This window comes from Artemia franciscana, chromosome 8 (genome assembly GCF_032884065.1).
Source record: "Artemia franciscana chromosome 8, ASM3288406v1, whole genome shotgun sequence".
In the NCBI taxonomy this organism is placed as follows: Eukaryota; Metazoa; Arthropoda; class Branchiopoda; order Anostraca; family Artemiidae; genus Artemia; species Artemia franciscana.
In genome coordinates, this window is record NC_088870.1 from 28,428,130 (window position 1) to 28,450,722 (window position 22,593).

Below are 22,593 nucleotides of genomic sequence, written 5' to 3' on the forward strand. Positions count from 1 at the left end.
AACTAATAAAAAAAATAAAAAAGCTAAAAAACTAAAAAAACTAAAAAAAGGCAAAAACTACAAAAAAAACTAAAAACTAATAAAAAAGCTAAAAAACTAAAAAAACTAAAAAAAGGCAAAAACTACAAAAAAAACTAAAAACTAATAAAAAAAAATAAAAAAGCTAAAAAACTAAAAAAACTAAAAAAACTAAAAAAAAGGTAAAAAACGAAAAAAACTAAAAACTAAAAAAAACTAAAAAAAAGGGAAAAAACTGAAAAATAAGCTAAAATAAAGGTAAAAACCAATAAAAAACTAAAAAAAAAACTGAAAAAACTAAAAAAAGGCAAAAACTACAAAAAAAAACTAAAAACTAATAAAAAAAGTAAAAAAGCTAAAAAACTAAAAAAACTAAAAAAACTAAAAAAAGGTAAAAAACTAAAAAAAATAAAAAATAAAAAAAAAACTAAAAAAAAGGAAAAAACTGAAAAATAAGCTAAAATAAAGGTAAAAACCAATAAAAAACTAAAAAGAAAAAAAGGAAAAAACTAAAAAAAATTTTCATCTAAAAAACTAAAAAAAACTAAAAAAGGTAAAAACTAAAAGAACTAAAAAAGAAAAAAATAAATGACGAAACTCAAAGAGAAAGCGACCAGGACAAAAGGAATGTTCGATTAGCAATCAACAAAGCACCGGGAAGCACCGGGACACAGGGAGTATGAATGACGACCAGGACATAAGTAAAAAAAAAAATTAACAAAACTAAAAAGAAGTTAAAAACTACAAAAAAACTAAAAAGAAAAAAAAACTAAAAACTAATAAAAAAACTAAAAAATCTAAAAATCTAAATAAACTAAAAAAGAAAAAAAAAGGAAAAAAATAAAGGAGAAAAACCAACGGGGACACCGGGGGAAACAGGGGGATATAAATGACGACCGGGACAAAAAAACTAAAAAGAAAAAAAAACTAAAAACTAATAAAAAAACTAAAAAATCTAAAAATCTAAATAAGCTAAAAAAGAAAAAAAAAGGAAAAAAATAAAGGAGAAAAACAAAACTAAAAAACGAATGTATATACAGACCGGGACACCGGGATACAAATGACGACCGGGACACAGGGAATATAAATGACGACCGGGACACAGGGACACAACTACAACGGGGACACCGGGGGAAACAGGGGGATGTAAATGACGACCGGGACACCGGGACAGGGAATGGTCGATTAGCAATCACCATCAACAAAGCTCAAGGGCAATCATTAGAATCATGAGGTATAGATCTGAATACAGATTGTTTTCCCATGGACCATTATATGTTGCATGTTCAAGAGTCGGTAAACCTGACAATCTATTTATATGCAAAGACAATGGGACAGCAAAGAATGTTGTATATTCGCAAGTTTTACGTAGTTAAAACCATATATATATATATATATATATATATATATATATATATATATATATATATATATATATATATATATATATATATATATATATATATATATATATCTATATTCACAGGTGGGACATAGGGACACAACTACAATGGCGCGTAACGACTTACGCGCGCGGGGGGGCTTGGGGGGGGCGCGAAGCGCCCCCACCAACTAGGTGTTGGGGTGGCGCGAAGCGCCACCCCAACAGCTAGTATATATATATATACTAGCTGTTGGTAGTATATATACTAGCTGTTATACTAGCCCCCGCGCACGTAAGTCGTTACGCGCCATTGTTGTTGTGTCCCTGTGTACCACCTATGAATATAGAAAGATTTATATATGTGTTTTGAACTACGTAAATTTTGCGAATATACAAAATTCTTTGCTTTCTCATTGTCTGTGCATATACAAAGCCTTATGTACTTATAATGTCGTCACATGCAAACGCTCTTTTTACAAACAAACAAACATAAATACACACAACTCGTTTTTATATAGATAGATAGATAGATAGATACAATACAAATTAACTGCGTAAAACTTGCGAATATACAACATTCTTCGCTGAATCCACCGGATACAAAGTTAACTGCTTTCTTTTCGCTATGCAAAAATGATTCTTTTGCAAAAAAACTGCTGTATACTGAAGTGCCTTCGTATTACACGTGGAACACTAAAAATAAAGTATTTGAACGTCAAAAACAGGGTAAGTTAGTCGACGGCCAACCTACCATCTTCAAAGATATTACGATAGGAAGACTCTACACCGTTCACCCCAATCAACATGAATGCTTCTTTCCACGCCTGCTATTGGTGAATGTACCTGGTCCGACATCCTTTGAGTATTTGAGAACTGTAAACGGTACTATACATGAAACTTACCGTAGTGCATGACAAGCTCTGAATTTATTGGAGAATGACCAACACTGGGATAACTGCATCAATGACGCGTGCGAAACGTCAACTTCAAGTCAAATTCGTCCATTGTTTGAAATCATAGTAACAACTTGCTCTCCTTCAGCTCCTACAGAGTTATGGGAAAAATATAAATCAAAAATGTCCGAAGATATACTCCATCGAAAACGGTTAGAGACGTCAGATATGACTTTTGATTTTACATCAGAAATTTATAACTACACTTTAGTTATTATAGAAGATTTGTGCGTATGTATGGCAAACAAACCTCTTCAGGATTTGGGAATGCCTTCACCTAATCGTACCGCTGCTGTTTTGACATGTGTAGAATTGGATCGTGAACAAAGTTACAGTACGAGTGATCTATTGTCGTATGTACAAAATAACATTTCCAAGTTAACGTCGAAAAAAAAAGATATTTACGATACGATAATGCATTGTGTCGATAACAACGTTGGAGAAATTTTCTTTTTTGGATGCGCCAGGAGGTACTGGTAAAACGTTTGTGATAAAACTGATTCTGGCATCAATTCAATCAAAAAATGATAGAGTGTTGGCAATTGCCTCGTCCGAAATAGCCGCAACGTTGCTGTCTGGTGGAAGAACTGCTCGTTCCGCTTTGAAATTGCCTTTGAATTTGCATTCTACAGAAACTCCAACGTGCAATATTTCCAAATCATCTGGGATGGGTAAAGTATTGCAGCAATGCAAACTTATTATTTGGGACGAGTGCACAATGACCCACAAAAAATCGCTCGAGGTGATTATATTATAAAAATAAGTTGTATGTGTGTTTTGGCTGTCGAGTGACGTCATGTCATCATGTCGTCATGAAGTTAGCTCTCGTCATGTTTGTTATGACGATGAAGTCATTAAAGGTATTTAAGAAATTCGTTCAAAGACAAATTTTTAATTGTAAGAAGATCGTGGACGGAAAAATGTTTAATTGTAAAATGACTGAAGATCCTACAATGGCAACAGCCGAGGAAGCTGCTCAAAGAGTCTATGCCAAAAAACTTGCTGCTGATAAAGAATACTGAGAAAAGAAAGCGTGCCGATGAATCACAAGAACAGCAAGAGAACAGGCTTGCGGCTGTTAGAGAAAGTAAGAACAGAAAGCGTGCCGAGGAATCACAAGAGCAACGTGAAAATAGGCTTGCGGCTTCAAGAGATAATGCCAGATTAGGAATGTGCAATTTCCGTAAACGAAGGCGTGTCGAGGAACTACCAGAGCAACGTGAAATCAGACTTGCTGCTAAAAGAGAAAGTGAAAAAAGAAGGCGTGCCGAGGAATCAGAAGAACAACGTGAGAACAGGCTTGCGTCTTCACGAGATAATGCCAAAAGAAAGCGTGCCGAGGAATCACAAGAGCAACGTGAAAACATGTGCGTAGATACAATACTCCAACTATCGACGAAGTAGCAATTGTTATGGTCGGTGATCAGTTTTTACCTCGAGATATTATTCTTCATAAGCAAAACGCTCAGTTGGTAAGAATTGCTGAAACTCATCGATGCTACGATGCCCTACAATATCCTATCATTTTTTGGGATGGAGCCGACGGCTATAACTTTATTATTAAATTGATAAATCCAGCCACTAACAAAGAAATGAATTAGAAATGCAGTGCAATGCATTATTATTCCTATAGACTAATACCTATAGACTAATGATTCGGCAGGATGAAGACAATTATATTTTAAAATGCCGTCAATTGTTTCACCAATACATCGTTGATATGTATGCAAAAATTGAATCAGAACGTTTGCTATTTATCCGTCTGAACCAGACCAAGTTCCGCCCTGAACAATACATTCATTTGCGAGATGCAGTTGTAAATGACGGTAATACCACAAACGTTGGAAGATTAACGATTTTACCTTCGTCATATGCTGGCAGTCCCCGTCATATGCATGAATATGCTCAAGATGCTATTGCTTATGTTCGTCTCTATGGTCGTCCAGATTTATTTATTACATTTACATTTAATCAATCTTGGGAATCTGGCTACATTATAAAATTACTTCTAATGAAATTGATGATGTGATTTCCGCTGAAATACCTGATGAAAATGTCGATAAGGGGTTATATGATATTGTTGTAAAAAATATGATACATGGACCTTGCGGTGCACTGAACGAAAATTCACCATGCATGGCCAAAAGAAGGTGCACAAAGCAATATCCTCGACGTTTAGTACCCAACACAATTACTGGCAATGATGGTTACCCACAATATAGAAGAAGATCTACTGAAGATGGCGGTAAAACAGCAATAATAAAGAAGCGTAACGGTACCACCATCGAAGTAGATAACCAGTGGGTTGTTCCATATTCCCCATTATTATCAAAAACATTTAATGCACACATAAACGTTGAATACTGTAACTCCGTAAAGGCAATCAAATACATATTTAAATACGTCAACAAAGGCAGTGACATGGATGTTTTTGGCTTGCAGTCCGAAATCAAAGATATCGACAAAATCGTACAATATCAGGCTGGAAGATAAATAAGCAGTAGTGAATCTGTTTGGCGAATTATGAAGAATAATATCTCGAGGTAAAAACTGATCACCGACCTTAACGATTGCCACTTCGTCGATAGTTGGAGCATTTTGTCTACGCACATGTTGGCCAGGAGGCGTTTTGTCAGCGGAAATAACAATTTTATGCGTATCAGTAGGCATATAGCAAACGTTCTGATTCAATTTTAGCATACATATCAACGAAGAATTGGTGAAACAATTGACGGCATTTTAAAATATAATTTCCTTCATCCTGCCGAATCATTAGTCTATAGGAATAATAATGCATTGCATTGCATTTCTTATTCATTTCTTTGTTAGTGGCTGGATTCATCAATTTAATATTAAAGTGATAGCCGTCGGCTCCATCCCAAAAAATGATAGGATATTGTAGGGCATCGTGGGCATCGATGGGTTTCAGCAATTCTTAACAACTGAGTGTTTCGCTTATGAAGAATAATATCTCGAGGTAAAAACTGATTACCGACCATAACGATTGCCACTTCGTCGATAGTTGGAGCATTGTATCTACGCACATGTTGGCCAGGAGGCGTTTTGTCAGCTGAAATAACAATTTTATGCGTATCAGTAGGCATCAAATCGATGGCTGTTTTGAACAGACGCACTAAATTATTATTTTCGTGGAAAAGATGTTGCAATTGGGAAACGATTGTCCTTTCAATGTTGGGAGAAATTTTGCAACGTGCATTCAATTCAGAATTTCTCTCACTGATGAAGTACAATTGAAAAAATTTATGATTCTCGCCTGAGAATGGTAGAAGGGTCCCTGCTCTATGATAAATTTGCCCTTTTACTTTGAAAGTAGACATAAATTGATCTGGATTTTCGATTTGGGCTCCAAACGACGTCATTTGGAAACATGAGTTATATTTTCTGATTTATGACAAAAAACGCTTAGATTCTGACGTAGTTCCAGTAAGGAAAGTCTTCAATGGCTCTGGTGGTGCAGCCAATAGAGGAAGTTTAACTTTTCCTGAGGCGCAACACATTCCCATTGTTTCACCATTGAATTTCAAGGCCTTGCAATAGGGACAAATTTTAGACATAGTCCCGATTTGAACACATCTACTCAAGCTATAATCATCGACTGGGCTATACCTGAATGCCAGGCGATAACTTTCAGGTTGCTCTGATTCCTCGGCACGCTTTCTTTTCTTACTTTCTCTATCAGCAGCAAGCCTGATTTCTTGCTGTTCTTGTGATTCCTCGGCACGCCTTCTTTTTTCACTTTCTCTTTTAGGAGCAAGTCTGGTTTCATGTTGCTCTGGTAGTTCCTCGGCATGCCTTCTTTTTTCACTTTCTCTTTTAGCAGAAAGTCTGGTTTCATGTTGCTCTGGTAGTTCCTCGGCACGCCTTCTTTTTCCACTTTCTCTTTTAGCAGCAAGTCTGGTTTCATGTTTCTCTGGTAGTTCCTCGGCACGCTTTCTGTTCTTTCTTTCTCTATCAGCCTCAAGCCTGTTTCCTTGCTGTTCTTTTGCTTCCTCGGCAGGCTTTCTTTTCTTACTTTCTCTATCAGCCTCATGCCTGTTTCCTTGCTGTTCTTTTGATTACTCGGCACGCTTTATTTTCTTACTTTCTCTATCAGCAGCAAGTTTTTTGGCATAGACTCTTTGAGCATCTTCCTCGGCTGTTGCCATTGTAGGTTCATCAGTCATTTTACAGTTAAACATTAATAGATTTCTTGGTGAACGCATGTCTTAAATATCTTTAATGACGTCACCGTCATAACAAAAATGACGACAACTAACTTCATGGAGGCGTTTTGTCAGCGGAAATAACAATTTTATGCGTATCAGTAGGCATCAAATCGATGGCTGTTTTGAACAGACGCACTAAATTATCATTTTCGTGGGAAAGATGTTGCAATTGGGAAACGATTGTCCTTTCAACCGTGGGAGAAATTTCGCAACGTGCATTCAATTCAGAATTTCTATCACTGATGAAGTACAATTGTAAAAATTTACGATTCTCGCCTGAGAATGGTAGAAGGGACCCTGCTCTATGATAAATTTGCCCTTTTACTTCGAAAGTAGACATAAATTGATCTGGATTTTCAATTTGGGCTCCAACTATTTTCTGATTTTTGACAAAAAACGCTTATATTTTGACGTAGTTCCAGTAAGGAAAGTCTTCAATGGCTCTGGTGGTGCAGCCAATAGAGGAAGTTTAACTTTTCCTGAGGCGCAACACATTCCCATTATTTCACCATTGAATTTCAAGGCCTTGCAATAGGGACAAATTTTAGACATTGTCCCGATTTGAACACATCTACTCAAGCTATAATCATCGACTGGGCTGTACCTGAATACCAGGCGATAACTTTCAGGTTGCTCTGATTCCTCGGCACGCTTTCTTTTCTTACTTTCTCTATCAGCAGCAAGCCTGATTTCTTGCCGTTCTTGTGATTCCTCGGCACGCCTTCTTTTTTCACTTTCTCTTTTAGCAGCAAGTCTGCTTTCGCGTTGCTGTGGTAGTTCCTTGGCACGCTTTCTTTTCTGACTTTCTCTATCAGCAGCAAGTTTTTTGGCATAGACTCTTTGAGCATCTTCATCGGCTTTTGCCATTGTAAGTTCATCAGTCATTTTAAACTTAAACATTAATAGATTTCTACGTGAACATATATGTCTTAAATATCTTTAATGACGTCACCGTCATAGCAAAAATGACGACAACTAACTTCATGACGTCAGTCGACACAGAAAAATGACGTCACCTGATCCACAGACAGACAACTTATTTTTATGTATATAGATACTAGCTGTTGGGGTGGCACTTCGCGCCACCCCAAAACCTAGTTGGTAGGGCGCTTCGCGCCCCCCCAAGCCCCCTGCGCGCGTAAGTCGTTACGCACCATATTAGTTACGCGCCATAAAAGTTGTGTCCCTGTGTCCCACCTGTGAATATAGATAGATTTATATATGTGTTTCAAACTACGTAAAAATTGCGAATATACAACATTTTTGGCTTTCCCACTACTGGGAGCTTTCCGTTTCCAATTGCCAGCAATTGATCTGAAAATGTTTGACCAGAGTCATCGTTTTGCAATCGGACACACATATTTGTAGTTAATTTTAATATTTTTACGTGTGCCCATAAATTAGAATTTTTCAGGCAAGCATTCATTTCGTCTGCAGGAGTTAAACTACGTAAAAATTGCGAATATACAACATTCTTGGCTTTCCCATTGTCTTTGCATATACAAAGCCGTATGTACTAATAATGACGTCATATGCAAACGCTCTTTTTACAAACAAACAAACATGCATACACACAACTCGTTTTTATATAGATAGATAGATAGATAGATACAATACAATATAATTTGCGTAAAACTTGCGAATATACAACATTCTTCGCTGTCCAATTGTCGCTGCATATAAATAGATTGTCAGGTTTACCGACCCTCGAACATGCAACGTACAATGGTCCATGGTAAAAACAATCAGTATTAAGATCTATAACACATTTTTCTAATGATTGACCTTGAGCTTTGTTAATGGTGGTTGCAAATGCTAATCGAATTGGGAAGTGCAATCTTTTAAATTGAAAAGGCAGATCCGTTGGAATCATGGGAATGCGAGGAATAAGAACAGCCTCACCCTCAAAAGGCCCTGTCAAGATTGTGGCCTCTATTAGGTTTTCCATTGTTTTTTTTACGGCAAGTCGCGTGCCATTGCAAAGCTTTGGTGGGTTGATATTTCTTAAAAGTATTATTGGTACGCCTATTTTTAGTTGTAGCACGTGTGGTGGAAACCCTGAAAGATCTATGGAATTTAAAAATTCAGATGGATAATTAACCGCTTCATTTGGTTCCAAAACTGTGTCGACTGACTTGTAAAGGACTGCCTGGTCATTCAGAGCTTGGCATGCACTACGGTAAGTGTCATGTATAGTACCGTTTACAGTTCTCAAATACTCAAAGGATGTCGGACCGGGTACATTCACCAAAAGCAGGCGTAGAAAGAAGCATTCATGTTGATTTGGGTGAACGGTGTAGAGTCTTCCTATCGTGGTATCTTTGAAGATTGTAGGTTCTTCAGTCATTTTACAATTAGAAATTTCTCTTTCAACGGTCTTCTTACAATTAAAAATTTGTCTTTGAACGATATTCTTAAATACCTGTGACCTGGTCGTCATTTATATTCCCTGTGTGTCCCGGTATCCCAGTCTGTAATTTCTCTTTGAGTGTTTTTTCTTTTTAGTTTTTTTTTAGTTTTTTACATTTTTTCTTTTTTCAGTTTTCGTTTTCTTCTTTATTTTTCAGCTTCACTATGAAATACATATGGCCGAACCTCTGTTTTTTTAACTAAAATCTGATAGACATTGATGACCTTATCCAAGTCAAAATCCCAAACCCGATCATCATTGCTATCATTTTCAGTTTTGATATGTTTTGATTCTCGCTGTCCAGGTGGATCTTCATCTAACTGCGCGGTTTTGCGTTCTTTAGCCTCAAGCCTGTTTCCTTGCTGTTCTTTTGATTCCTCGGCACGCTTTCTTTTCTGGCTTTCTCTATCAGCAGCAAGTTTTTTGGCATAGACTCTTTGAGCATCTTCATCGGCTTTTGCCATGGTAAGTTCATCAGTCATTGTAAACTTAAACATTAATAGATTTCATCGTGAACATATGTCTTATATATCCTGAATGACGTCACCGTCAAAGCGAAAATGACGACAACTAATTTCATGACGTCAGCCGACACAGAAACATGACGTCACCTGATCCACAGACAGACAGACAACTTATTTTTATATATATATATATATATATATATATATATATATATATATATATATATATATATATATATATATATATATATATATATATATATATATATATATATATATAAAAATAAGTTGTCTGTGTGTGGATCTGTGGATCAGGTGACGTCACCTGAAAAAACTGGATCAGGTGACGTCAAAACTGAAAAAACTAAAAAAAGGCAAAAACTACAAAAAAAACTAAAAACTAATAAAAAAATAAAAAAGCTAAAAAACTAAAAAAAACTAAAAAAAGGCAAAAACTACAAAAAAAACTAAAAACTAATAAAAAAGCTAAAAAACTAAAAAAACTAAAAAAAAGGCAAAAACTACAAAAAAAACTAAAAACTAATAAAAAAAGTAAAAAAGCTAAAAAACTAAAAAAACTAAAAAACTAAAAAAAGGTAAAAAACTAAAAAAAATAAAAAATAAAAAAAATAAAAAAAAGGAAAAACTGAAAAATAAGCTAAAATAAAGGTAAAAACCAATAAAAAACTAAAAAGAAAAAAAGGAAAAAACTAAAAAAAATTTTCATCTAAAAAAAATGTTCGATTAGCAATCAACAAAGCACCGGGACACAGGGAGTATAAATGACGACCAGGACATAAGTAAAAAAAAAACTAACAAAACTAAAAAGAAGGTAAAAACTAAAAAAAAACTAAAAAGAAAAAAACTAAAAAAAGGCAAAAACTACAAAAAAAACTAAAAACTAATAAAAAAGCTAAAAAACTAAAAAAACTAAAAAAAGGCAAAAACTACAAAAAAAACTAAAAAACTAAAAAAACTAAAAAAACTAAAAAAAGGTAAAAAACTAAAAAAACTAAAAACTAAAAAAAACTAAAAAAAGGAAAAAACGGAAAAATAAGCTAAAATAAAGGTAAAAACTAATAAAAAACTAAAAAAAAAACTGAAAAAACTAAAAAAAGGCAAAAACTACAAAAAAAACTAAAAACTAATAAAAAAAAGTAAAAAAGCTAAAAAGCTAAAAAAAAATAAAAAAACTAAAAAAAGGTAAAAAACTAAAAAAAATAAAAAATAAAAAAAACTAAAAAAAAGGAAAAACTGAAAAATAAGCTAAAATAAAGGTAAAAACCAATAAAAAACTAAAAAGAAAAAAAGGAAAAAACTAAAAAAAATTTTCATCTAAAAAACTAAAAAAAACTAAAAAAGGTAAAAACTAAAAGAACTAAAAAATAAAAAAATAAATGACAACACTCAAAGAGAAAGCGACCAGGACAAAAGGAATGTTCGATTAGCAATCAACAAAGCACCGGGACACAGGGAGTATAAATGACGACCAGGACATAAGTAAAAAAAAAACTAACAAAACTAAAAAGAAGGTAAAAACTACAAAAAAACTAAAAAGAAAAAAAACTAAAAACTAATAAAAAAACTAAAAAATCTAAAAATCTAAATAAACTAAAAAAGAAAAAAAAGGAAAAAAATAAAGGAGAAAAACAAAACTAAAAAACGAATGTATATACAGACCGGGACACCGGGATACAAATGACGACCGGGACACAGGGAATATAAATGACGACCGGGACACAGGGACACAACTACAACGAGGACACCGGGGGAAACAGGGGGATATAAATGACGACCGGGACACCGGGACAGGGAATGGTCGATTAGCAATCACCATCAACAAAGCTCAAGGGCAATCATTAGAATCATGAGGTATAGATCTGAATACAGATTGTTTTCCCATGGACCATTATATGTTGCATGTTCAAGAGTCGGTAAACCTGACAATCTATTTATATGCAAAGACAATGGGACAGCAAAGAATGTTGTATATTCGCAAGTTTTACGTAGTTAAAACCATATATATATATATATATATATATATATATATATATATATATATATATATATATATATATATATATATATATATATATATATATATATATATATATATATATATATATATATATATATATATATATATATATATATATATATATATATATATATATATCTATATTCACAGGTGGGACATAGGGACACAACAACAATGGCGCGTAACTATTATGGCGCGTAACGACTTACGCGCGCGGGGGGGCTTGGGGGGGGGCGAAGCGCCCCCACCAACTAGGTGTTGGGGTGGCGCGAAGCGCCACCCCAACAGCTAGTATATATATATATATATATATATATATATATATATATATATATTTTTATATATATATAAATATATATATATATACATCTATATATATAAAAATAAGTTGTCTGTCTGTGGATCTGTGGATCAGGTGACGTCATGTTTCTGTGTCGGCTGACGTCATGAAATTAGTTGTCGTCATGTTTGTTATGACGATGCTTAGTATATTGTAAAACACATTAATTTGGTTAATAATATACCATTTAAAACACCAAAATGAACATGCTGGAGTAGTCACTCGGTGAGAGAGGGTGTCAGAACGGAGAATGAAGGTCCTAGGTTCAAATCCTGGTTAGGCTAAAAAAGGTAAAAAACTAAAAACTAAAAAAAAACTGAAAAAACTAAAAAAAAGGGCAAAAACTACAAAAAAAACTAAAAACTACTAAAAAAATAAAAAAGCTAAAAAACTAAAAAAAAACTAAAAAAACAAAAAAATAAAAAAACTAAAAACTAAAAAAAAAAACTTAAAAAAAGGAAAAAACTGAAAAATAGAAGAGAAAAAGAAAACTAATAAAATTAAGAATAAAAATAAAAAAAAAGATAAAAACTAAAAAAAAAGTAAAAAGAAAAAACGAAAAAAGCTAAAAAAAAAAAGGTAAAAACCAATAAAAAACTAAAAAGAAAAAAAGGAAAAAAACTAAAAAAAAATTTTCATCTAAAAAACTAAAAAAAACTAAAAAAGGTAAAAACTAAAAGAACTAAAAGAGAAAAAAAAACTAAAAAAGGAAAAAAACTGAAAAATAAAGGAGAAAAAGAAAACTAAAAAAATAAAAATAAAAAAAACTAAAAAGATAAAAACTTCAAAAAAAACTAAAAAAAAAAAGAAAAAAACTAAAAAACCTAAAAAAAGGTCGAAACCAATAAAAAAAAACTAAAAGGAAAAAAAGGGAAAAATTAAAAATTTCTTTCATCATATACCAATTCGAAAACGAATGTATACCGGGATGACGACCGGGACACAGGGAATATAAATGACGACCGGGACGCAGGGACTCAACTACAACGGTGACGCCGGGGGCACAGGGGGACATAAATGACGACGGGGACACAGGCAATGTTCGATTAGCAATCACCATCAACAAAGCTCAAGGGGCAACAAAGCTCACCATCAAACAAAGACGAACGGGACGCTCAAAGAGAAATTACAGACTGGAACACTGGGACACAAATGACGACCGGGATACTGGGAATATAAATGACGACCGGGACAGAGGGAATGTTCAATTAGCAATCACCATCAACAAAGCTCAAGGGCAATCATTAGAATCATGAGGTATAGATCTGAATATGGATTGTTTTTCCCATGGACAATTATATGTTGCATGTTCAAGAGTCGGTAAACCTGACAAATGACGACCGGGACACCGGGACACAAGGAATATAAATGACGCCCGGGACACTCAAAGAGAAATCACAGACTGGGACACCGGGACACAAATGACGACCGGGACACAGGGAATATAAATGACGACCGGGACACAGGGGAATAACTACAAAGGGGACGCCGAGGTGCACAGGGGGATATATAAATGACGATGGCGACTCAGGGAATGGTCGATTAGCAATCACCATCAACAAAGCTCAAGGGCAATCATTAGAATCATGAGGTATAGATCTGAATACGGATTGTTTTCCCATAGACCATTATATGTTGCATGTTCAAGAGTCGGTAAACCTGACAATCTATTTATATGCACAGACAATGGGACAGCAAAGAATGTTGTATATTCGCAAGTTTTACGTAGTTAAAAACATATATATATATATATATATATATATATATATATATATATATATATATATATATATATATATATATATATATATATATATATATATCTATATTCACAGGTGGGACATAGGGCCACAACTACAATGGCGCGTAACTAATATGGCGCGTAACGACTTACGCGCGCGGGGGGGCTTGGGGGGGGGCGCGAAGCGCCCCCCCCAACAGCTAGTATATATATATATATATATATATATATATATATATATATATATATATATATATATATATATATATATATATATATGTTTGTGTGTGTGTGTGTGTGTGTATACATAGCCTACATTATCAGTTTTTAATATTTAATTTTTCAGTAAGCCTTATCTTATATTAATGGACACCCAATCCCTTCATTTTGCTACTGGATACTTGTCATAAAATATGTACTTGAAGACACGTTTGAAAGGAGAAATTGGAACACGAGCCCATCTTGAATGGCAGAGATATTAACTTTTAACAAAGATGAACACAATCAACTCGGTTGTCATTGAAATTTCAATTTTGCTAATTTTGGTAAAAGGTGAGTCTTGTCTTTTTCGTATTTTCTGACAAAAGGTTACGAATTACAACCTATATCTGACACACGAAAACGTAAAGAAATCCTTCATGGTGACATTCGTATTAATTTTTTTTTTTATGAACTAAGCACTAGACATGCGTAATTATTTTGTGCGTCATTTTTAAAGTGTTAACCATAATCTCGCTTTTCCACAGGAATTGCAGGTATTTGTTTTAGTATTCCAAATCTACAAAACATTGTTAGGAAATTGGTGAGATCAATCACTAAGAAGCATACTAAGCCACAATGGACAAACCTCTATAGCAAACATCTTCAGAAATCTACTACTACTAACAACTCACCGCCGTGCCGAGATGCCTGAAACCAACAGAGCTACACATGCTCCTCCTCCATCCCAATCCATGCAAAGCCGGCCTATTTACACTCTCCCAAGAAGTTCCTATTTCCTTCAAATCTTTCTTTATGACATCCTCCACCCCTCAACCGCGGACGACATGCTTTCCATTTAGCCCTAGACGGCACGCCGAAAAAGATAATATTTGGCAATCTATTCTCCTTCATTGTTAGAAGGTGCCCTAGGCATCTATACCTCTCTCTCATTATACCCTTATAAAAGCGGGATTGAACCACACTTTTCATACAGCCTACTATTTGAAATACGGTCAGTCAGCCGGGTACCCAGAACAGTCTGTAGGAAATTTTTCTCGAAAACATCTAGAAAATCTTCATCTGCTTTTTTAGCACCCATGCTTCAGAGCCATACTTGACAACTGTCATCAGTGTAGCCTCCAATATTTTGATCTCGGTTTGCACACTTATCTTCCAATCCTTCCAAACTTTTTTTTAACTATGAAAAAACACCCTGAGCCATGGTTATTCTACTTTAACATCTTCACTGCTCCCACTGTCTTTGCTAATAATGCTACCAAGGAAAGTGAAGCTGCCCTCCTGATCAAATTTTTCGTTACCCTACGTCACCTTTACATCTTCACTTATTCCTAGCCTTAGTGACTTAGTCATCTTAACATTTATTTTCAAACTTATTCAAGATCCCTGAACTCGCATAGTCTCTAAAGGCTCATTGATGTTGCTTACACTTTCATCTAGGATACTTAAATCATCGGCATAATTAAAGTCGAGCAGAGTTTTCCCTCCTCATTTGGTTCCGTGGTCTCCCATTGCCTTTCTTGCGCTTCTTAAGACAAAATTCATCAAAATGATCCATAGAAAGCAGGATAAAACATAATTCTGCTTAACTCCTGATTTAATACGAAACGAGCTTCTGACCTCATTTCCTACCTTAGCCGCAGCAGTATTATTCTCGTACATAGCACTAATCACTGTAATGCATTTGTCTGGTACACCATACAAGAATAAAACATTTGCTAAAGCTCTTCTATCGACAGAATCGAATTTTTTTATTAATCTATAAAACTGAGGACCAAAGGTGTCTGATAACTTAGGAAGTTTTCAATTATTAATCCAAGTGTGAAAATTTAGACGACACACCCTCTGCCTTTTCTAGAAACCAGATTATTGCATCGATAATAACCACATTCACTCATATCACCTTTCTCATACACTGGTTCGATTAAGTTTTTCTTTTTAAAAACGCTAGGTACTTCCCCTTTTTCAACAACCATATTCATATTCTTCAGTAACTTATTTCTAACCTCAGAGCCAACATTTTTAACAACATTTTTAACAAACTAATTTACCGCACTATGAGCACTTGGAGCTTTATTATTTTTAAATCCTTTGACCAGTGTCCTAATTATTCCTCATAAAACAAATCTTTCTTCACATCTAAAGTATCACGAACTTTTTAATTTTCTTCTATATCTTATCCTGCTACTCTATCTAGGTTTAGCACATTCTGAAAAAGTTCTACCCATCTCGCTTTTACCCTTTCTTTATCACTAACTGTGGCCCCGTCCCTATCTTTAACCGGGACAAGTCCAGATTGACTACTCCCTCTCAATTTATTAACATGCCAGTGCATTATTTTACTATTACGCCTTCTAGCTGTATCTTCCACACCCTCGGCAAATTTTATCAATGGCATCCACTTTACATCTCCTTAATTCATATTTTTAAGCTTTTCCCCTTTCTTTATATTTCTTTTGTTTTCTTGTACAAGCCCCTTCTCCTCTCAATTGAACATAAGACTTTTCACTAATATTCCTAGCTGCAGTCCTAACTTTATTCCCCAAGACACCGTCAGCAACTTCAAAAATTGTTTTTCTAAAGTCATTCCATCCATCTTCCACATTGTCAAATTTTACACTTTCCAGTGTAGTATTGAACTGTTCCTGGAAAGATTCTCTCAAATTCTCATCCTGGAGTCCACCAACATTATAACTTCCCGGGAGATAGTTACCCTTCCGAAATTTCATCTTTAAATTTTCCGTAGACCCTACCAGGGTGGTCTTTACTTTCAAAATCAATAACAGCACCTCCTATATGAACTAGTATCTTGTACTGATCCTGCCAGTCTTCGTTTACAATAACATATAATCAATAAGGTTTGCTGTCTTAACATCACTTGAATACCTTGTTAACTTATGAGCCATTTTGTAACCATACACCGTATTGGTAATAACTAGATTGCCGTACCTACGAAATTGGAACAGTATGTAGCCATTGATATATTCTTTTCCTACACCAAATTTGCTTGGGTTAAGATACCATCTATCCCTATTTCTACTGAAATGGGCGCTAAAATCTTCTAATGAAAGCACCATATTTCTACCTGGGACCCTGTTTTTTTGCTCCTGTAACTGTAAGTAAAATTCGACTGAGTCACTAGCATCTCCATCAGTAGGATCTACATGGGCATATAGTGCTATCACTGATACCCTGAACTTTTTAGTCATAACATGGACGATTAGTATTCTATTATTAGTGCCCTCCGAGTGTAAACAAGCCTTAGCAGCTTCCTTATTCATCATGAGCCCTACTCCTTATCTATGTACCCCATCCTTCCTGTCTGAATAAACAAATTCTATGTCACTTGATTTCATGCTACCTACCCCTGGGATTTGAGTTTCTGGAACTCCTAATAAGTGCATTTCGAATCGTCTGAATTTGTCAGTCACAATGTTGGTACGATAGTCGTTTTTTAACGCTGTAAAATTCCAAGTTCCAAATTCTTGGAATCGTTGAGATTATTTTGATCTCAGGAAAAGAAATAGTCTCGGATAGCAGTGCAGAATGGGGACCAACACGTCTTACTAAGTCTACACCAAAGCGCTTAAGCCTGTTTAGAACCGGAGATAAAGAAATTCCTGGGAACTCCAGTAGAATAGAGGCTTTGCGCAATCCTGGCCTCATATTTGTCACCTCATGGTCTTCAGCACTTGGTGATGCTTTTATATCAACAAGAGTTGAAATTCTTCACAGAGAGACTCAAGCTTGTTGTATCTGACTCATTATATATTTATGCCTACAAATATTATGCTACTGCGGGGAGGTAACCCATAATAGATAACTTAATTAGGAAGAAGTTTTTCAGCCCAAAAACAACCACCAAAACAGACCAAACCCAGAAGAAACATCCGTTAATCAAAATCCTACGCGAATGCTGTGTCGTTTACTAGGCTATAATTTCCTCGAGGGGTACCACTCTTCATGTGGGAACAGAGTTGACGACAAGATCCCCAGTATTTAAGGTACAAAAAGAGGATTGAGACAGTCTTTTGCAGAGACCGGTGTCCATAGACCTGGATCTTACGCCCTGTCGCAGTTTCCATCCTATAGAGAATCTTTCCACCTTGGTGTTCTGGAACACCCTGCAATTTAACCATTACTGAGACAAGGTTTGTAATTCATGGGACGTGTGTACACGCCGATGAGCCCCTTTGAGTTTAAACATGAGGGACTTTCTTCCTCCTCCGCCTGTATTTACTGCCCCAGGCAAGGGTCCCCTAGTTTGAATTATGGACCGATTTTTGTTAAATTTCTCAGCCTGATCTAACATTGCTAAGGATATTAGATGCGTTTTGACCATCTTGGTTTCTCAAAACTAAAAGCTAAGTTCCTACAAATGATCTAAAATTGTTAAGGATATCAGATGCAGTTTGACCATATGCATCCTTGTTTTTCAAAACTAAAACCTAAATTTCTCAAAATGATCTAACATTGCAAAGTATATCTGATGCATTTTGACCATGTACGTTCTTGTTTCTGGAAACTAAGAGCTAAGTTCCTCAAAACGATTTAACATTGCTAAGGATTTAAGACGGGTTTTGACCATATGTATCCTTACTTCTCAAAAACAAGAGCTAAGTTCCTCAAAATCCAATATTAAAAAGTAGCTATCAAACTCAAGATAGACTCCCAAATTTAAATAAGTCAGCGGAACAGTCGCAGTATCAGCAGCATATATTCCTTACGGAACAGCGCTATATGTAAATTCGGTAGTAATTTCGTTATTTCTTTTTTTCAAAGTCGTAAATTCAATACATTTCCTCAGTTCTTTTTTTCAAAGTCGTAAATTCTATAACCTAAAACGTAAGATCCCATTGGACAAAAGTTTTCTTTTTATTACCCAGAAAGAATGTTTTCTCCCATTTCATTCTTAGATCTTTCTAGTAACAAGCAGGGGGATTGTCACTCCCTCATCACCTATTTCTCAACACTTAATTTAAGCATAATTCTTCACACGTGGAGAATTTAAAGGTATATTATGCCCCTTGAGATCAGTCAGAAGAACCTTCACTAACATTTTGTAAAGTTTTACATTGTTTTACATGATTTTTAACATATACTCACAATCCTCAACAGTGAGGGCTATACGTATATTAAATAAAAACTATTTCAATAAGAAAAAAACAGAGAATAAATTAAGAGGGGTAGAGTTTTTTTCTTAAAGGGTGAAAAATATTGGAATTTATAATAAAAAAAAAATGACAGAAGAAAAAAGCGAAGTTGATGGCAAAAGAATTTAGAATTCCATTGATTTACAAAGCAATATGTGATTTTGTATAGTAAAACATAAAGCACTTACGATTTTTTACATGCTTCAAAAAATGAAACATTTTGGTATCTTTTGTATTGTTTAAGTTTGTCTAATCTGACCAAAATCACGGTCAAATGATGGGTTTCAGGAATATTCCAACGATACTCCAAATTACCCTTGAAAAGCAAAACAGGGGTTTTTTGACAGTTTTAATTAAATCGGCTATTTCAGAATTCTCGCTCGATGGCAGTATGGCCTTGTTAGGGCAAAAGTTTTCTTTGTGGACCCACAAAAAAATAGACCTAAATCAGAAATGTTAGGTTGACCGAACTCATTTTTAGGTTTTTACATGTTTTATTCCCTGGCTCATTCTCTTTCGAACTTCGACATTTATGCCTAGTCTCGCAAGGGGTCGGTTGAAAACGTGCATGGATAGTGCGGCATGTTAGAAATTGGTTAAGTTTAGTGAGATTTGTTTTTTGTTTTGGATTATAATCCTAAAAAAAGAATATTTTTCAAAAACATGGATATTTAGGTAGTAAGTCATGTTACTGGCTTAGTGCCATCAGTTGTAAAGCAAATATTGGCAGCAGCGTTACAAACGGTATGAGATAAATTTACCGAGTTATCTAGCAAAATTGTGGCTCAGCAGATTATTTGCACTATCTGAAAACTAGGATAAAAATTTGCAGTCGCTCTGCGACTCTCGCAGGCAACTCAGGGTGGGTGCCCCCCTATATTGTCACAAAGGTCTTAATTGGGCACTTTATCGTATTCGAACGAGATAGCACCACTAAGCAAAGTCAAAACCTCGGTATTCCGTATTTCTTAGCAATTCAAACAGAAATTACTATAAAAAGGAACCCTGAACGAAAAGAAATAAGAATAAATAATCATATTAAACATAAAGATACTGATATAGATGAATAAAGGAATCCTAAAACGAGTAAGAATCAAAATGAATACTAAATTCAAACTTAAAACGAATTAAAATTACTATAAACAGAAGTTTCGCTACTGCCTCCTTCATCTCTCATAGCTGGAAATTTCCCAAGGAAAATTCTCCCATGGAGGATTTCTCCTGCGAAAAATCTCCTCCCATGAAACAATCTTCCAGACAATTCCAACTATGCTAGACAATTCCCGCAGAACATCTCCACGCCTAAAGTTGAGTCAAGGAAGACAAAAGTAAGACAAATTATAAGAATTTCGTGTGAGAATTCTGGCAAATTCCCCAAGTGTAAAATTTACCCTGGAAAGCTCAGCTCTTTTCTCAGGGACTGTAGGAGGTCAAGCTATCCCCAAAGGAATATTTTTCGACGTTTCGACTATGCTGAACAAATGGCTATATCAAGATCTTAATCACGATTTTGGAAAAAAAAGGTGCGAGGAAGGGTCAGTTGCCTTCTAATGTTTTGGTCACTATAAAAAGGGAACTAGAACTTTAAATTTCCTTTCGATTGATCCCTATTCTAATATTCTAGAACCATTGGTTCAACACAATCATCCCTGGGAAATCAAACTTGCAAAAAAAAAATCCCGAATCATTGATCTGTCTTCTTGTAAAAACTACGAAGTTCCACGTTTATGCAGATGGGAGCTTGAAACCTTTACTGTAGGGTTCTCTGATGCGCTGAACTGATGATGCCATTTCCATTAGGATCATTTTTTGTTACAATTGAGCCAAGTCAATCCTTACTCACGGCTTCAATTCGTTACCATGAACTGTTTGATATGATAATCTTCATTCTCAGCGATTTACTTCAACACCACAGTGAGATTGTAGATATTATTCGAAATCAAAGGAAATGGCCTGAGTAGTGAGCAACTGATTCTTGCCAGGGACAAAAAATAGTTTATCAATACTCTGTTGTAGGAGACACGTTGTACCCTACAGTTTTTGTTGTTGATTTTGACTTGACATGCTGATTAAAATTAGTCTTTTAATCTGTAGAAAACTCAACTTCTTTTTTACGGGTAACATCAAATCAAATGTCACACCGATTAGTATGAGTTATCGAACAGAATACTGGACTTAGTTTCAAATATACCCCTATAAACATGGTCTTAAACAGCACCCTTACCTTTGTCTTCACAATTTTTGCTCTACAAATCACAGTTACTCATTTTTTTTTTCAAATTTAAAGTGAACTTCAAATATTCTTTGGAGGAGTGCATTCTGCAATGGGAACCTTGCGAAGGAGTTGATATAAATCAAAACTCGATACTCCTTCTTCTGTCATCCTTCAATGGCTTTTTATGCAGACATGGGAATTTTTCGAAGCAACATTCCTGCTCTTGGATTTTTTTAAAAACAAAGCAAATGTAAAAATGTTTCTGAGGCTTTCATGTGTAACTACTACTACTACTACTACTAATAACTCACTGCAGCACCAAGCCGCCTGAGGCCAACACAGCTACGCTAGCTCCTCCTCCAACCTAATCTATTTAAGCCTCCCTCTTTACACCCTACCAGGAAGTTCCCATTTCCTTTAAATCTTTATCTATGACATCCTCCCAACCCCGATAAGCACGACCTGCTTTCCGTGTAGCCCCAGACGTTTGGCCAAAAAGGACAATCTTCGGTAATCTGTCATTCTTCATCCGTAGAACGTGGCCTAGCCATTTGAACCTTTCTTTCATTATAGCCCTAGAAAGCGGGATTGAACCACATTTTTCGTACAGCCTACTGTTTGAAATACGGTCAGTCAGCCGGGTACCCAGAACAATCCGTAGGCAATTTCTCTGGAAACATCTAGTAAATTATCATCTGCTTTTCGGAGCGCCCATGCTTCAGGGCCATATTTGACCACTGTCATCACTGTAGCTTCCAATATTCTAATCTTGGTTTGCAGACTTATCTTTCTATTCTTCCAAACTTTTTTTTAACTATGAAAAAACACCCTGAGCCTTAGCTATTCTACTTTTAACATCTTCACTGCTCCCACCATCTTTACTAATAATACTACCAAGGTAACTGAAGCTCCCAACCTGATCAATCTTTTCGTTACCTAATGTCACTTGTTTATCTTCACTTATTCCTAGCCTTAGTGACTTAGTCTTCTTAACATAGTCCATAATAATCTAAGGTTATATTCAAAGTGTGTCTATACATTCATGATCTTAGCGGACGTATCAATAGTACAAGAAATTCATTGCAAGGATATCCTTGTTGAAAACCACCAAAATCACTAATTTTTTTTTTTTAGTCTTACAGATTTATAGCTATCCAAGAATCTTCGAAGGGGTAAAAACTTAATGAAAACAGAGATTCTGAAAGTTAGAAAATTATTAAAACAAGAACATTCAATTAGGGGAAGTAATTTTTCCAGATCATTCTTCAGATTACGTAAATTAGTTGTACAGATGAATCAATTTTCTACTCAGATTCTTTAGTGATATGCTCTTTTTTAGGATCCCTTCAATTCATTTTTGTCTTGGCAAATGAATTAGTTTGTTAACTAAATGATCAAATCATTAAATTAAAAAATAATAAATTTCCATATA

The 22,593-nt window shown here is 35.1% G+C and overlaps 1 protein-coding gene across 14 annotated transcripts in view; it reads left to right on the top strand.

The window, feature by feature from the left end:
* Positions 1 to 22,593, top strand: part of LOC136030245 (neuronal acetylcholine receptor subunit alpha-7-like) — a 189,257-nt gene that overhangs the window by 58,505 nt on the left and 108,159 nt on the right. For 12 of the 14 annotated variants that reach the window (XM_065709076.1, XM_065709086.1, XM_065709079.1 and 9 more), the window contains exon 2: positions 13,921 to 14,126. In XM_065709076.1, coding sequence (XP_065565148.1) covers positions 14,069 to 14,126 — 58 coding nt within the window. In that variant the 5' untranslated portion in view covers positions 13,921 to 14,068. Of the gene's footprint in view, positions 1 to 8,616; positions 8,761 to 9,437; positions 9,457 to 13,920; positions 14,127 to 22,593 lie in introns of those variants that run through there. The other 2 variants (XM_065709074.1, XM_065709075.1) reach the window with 2 other exon arrangements.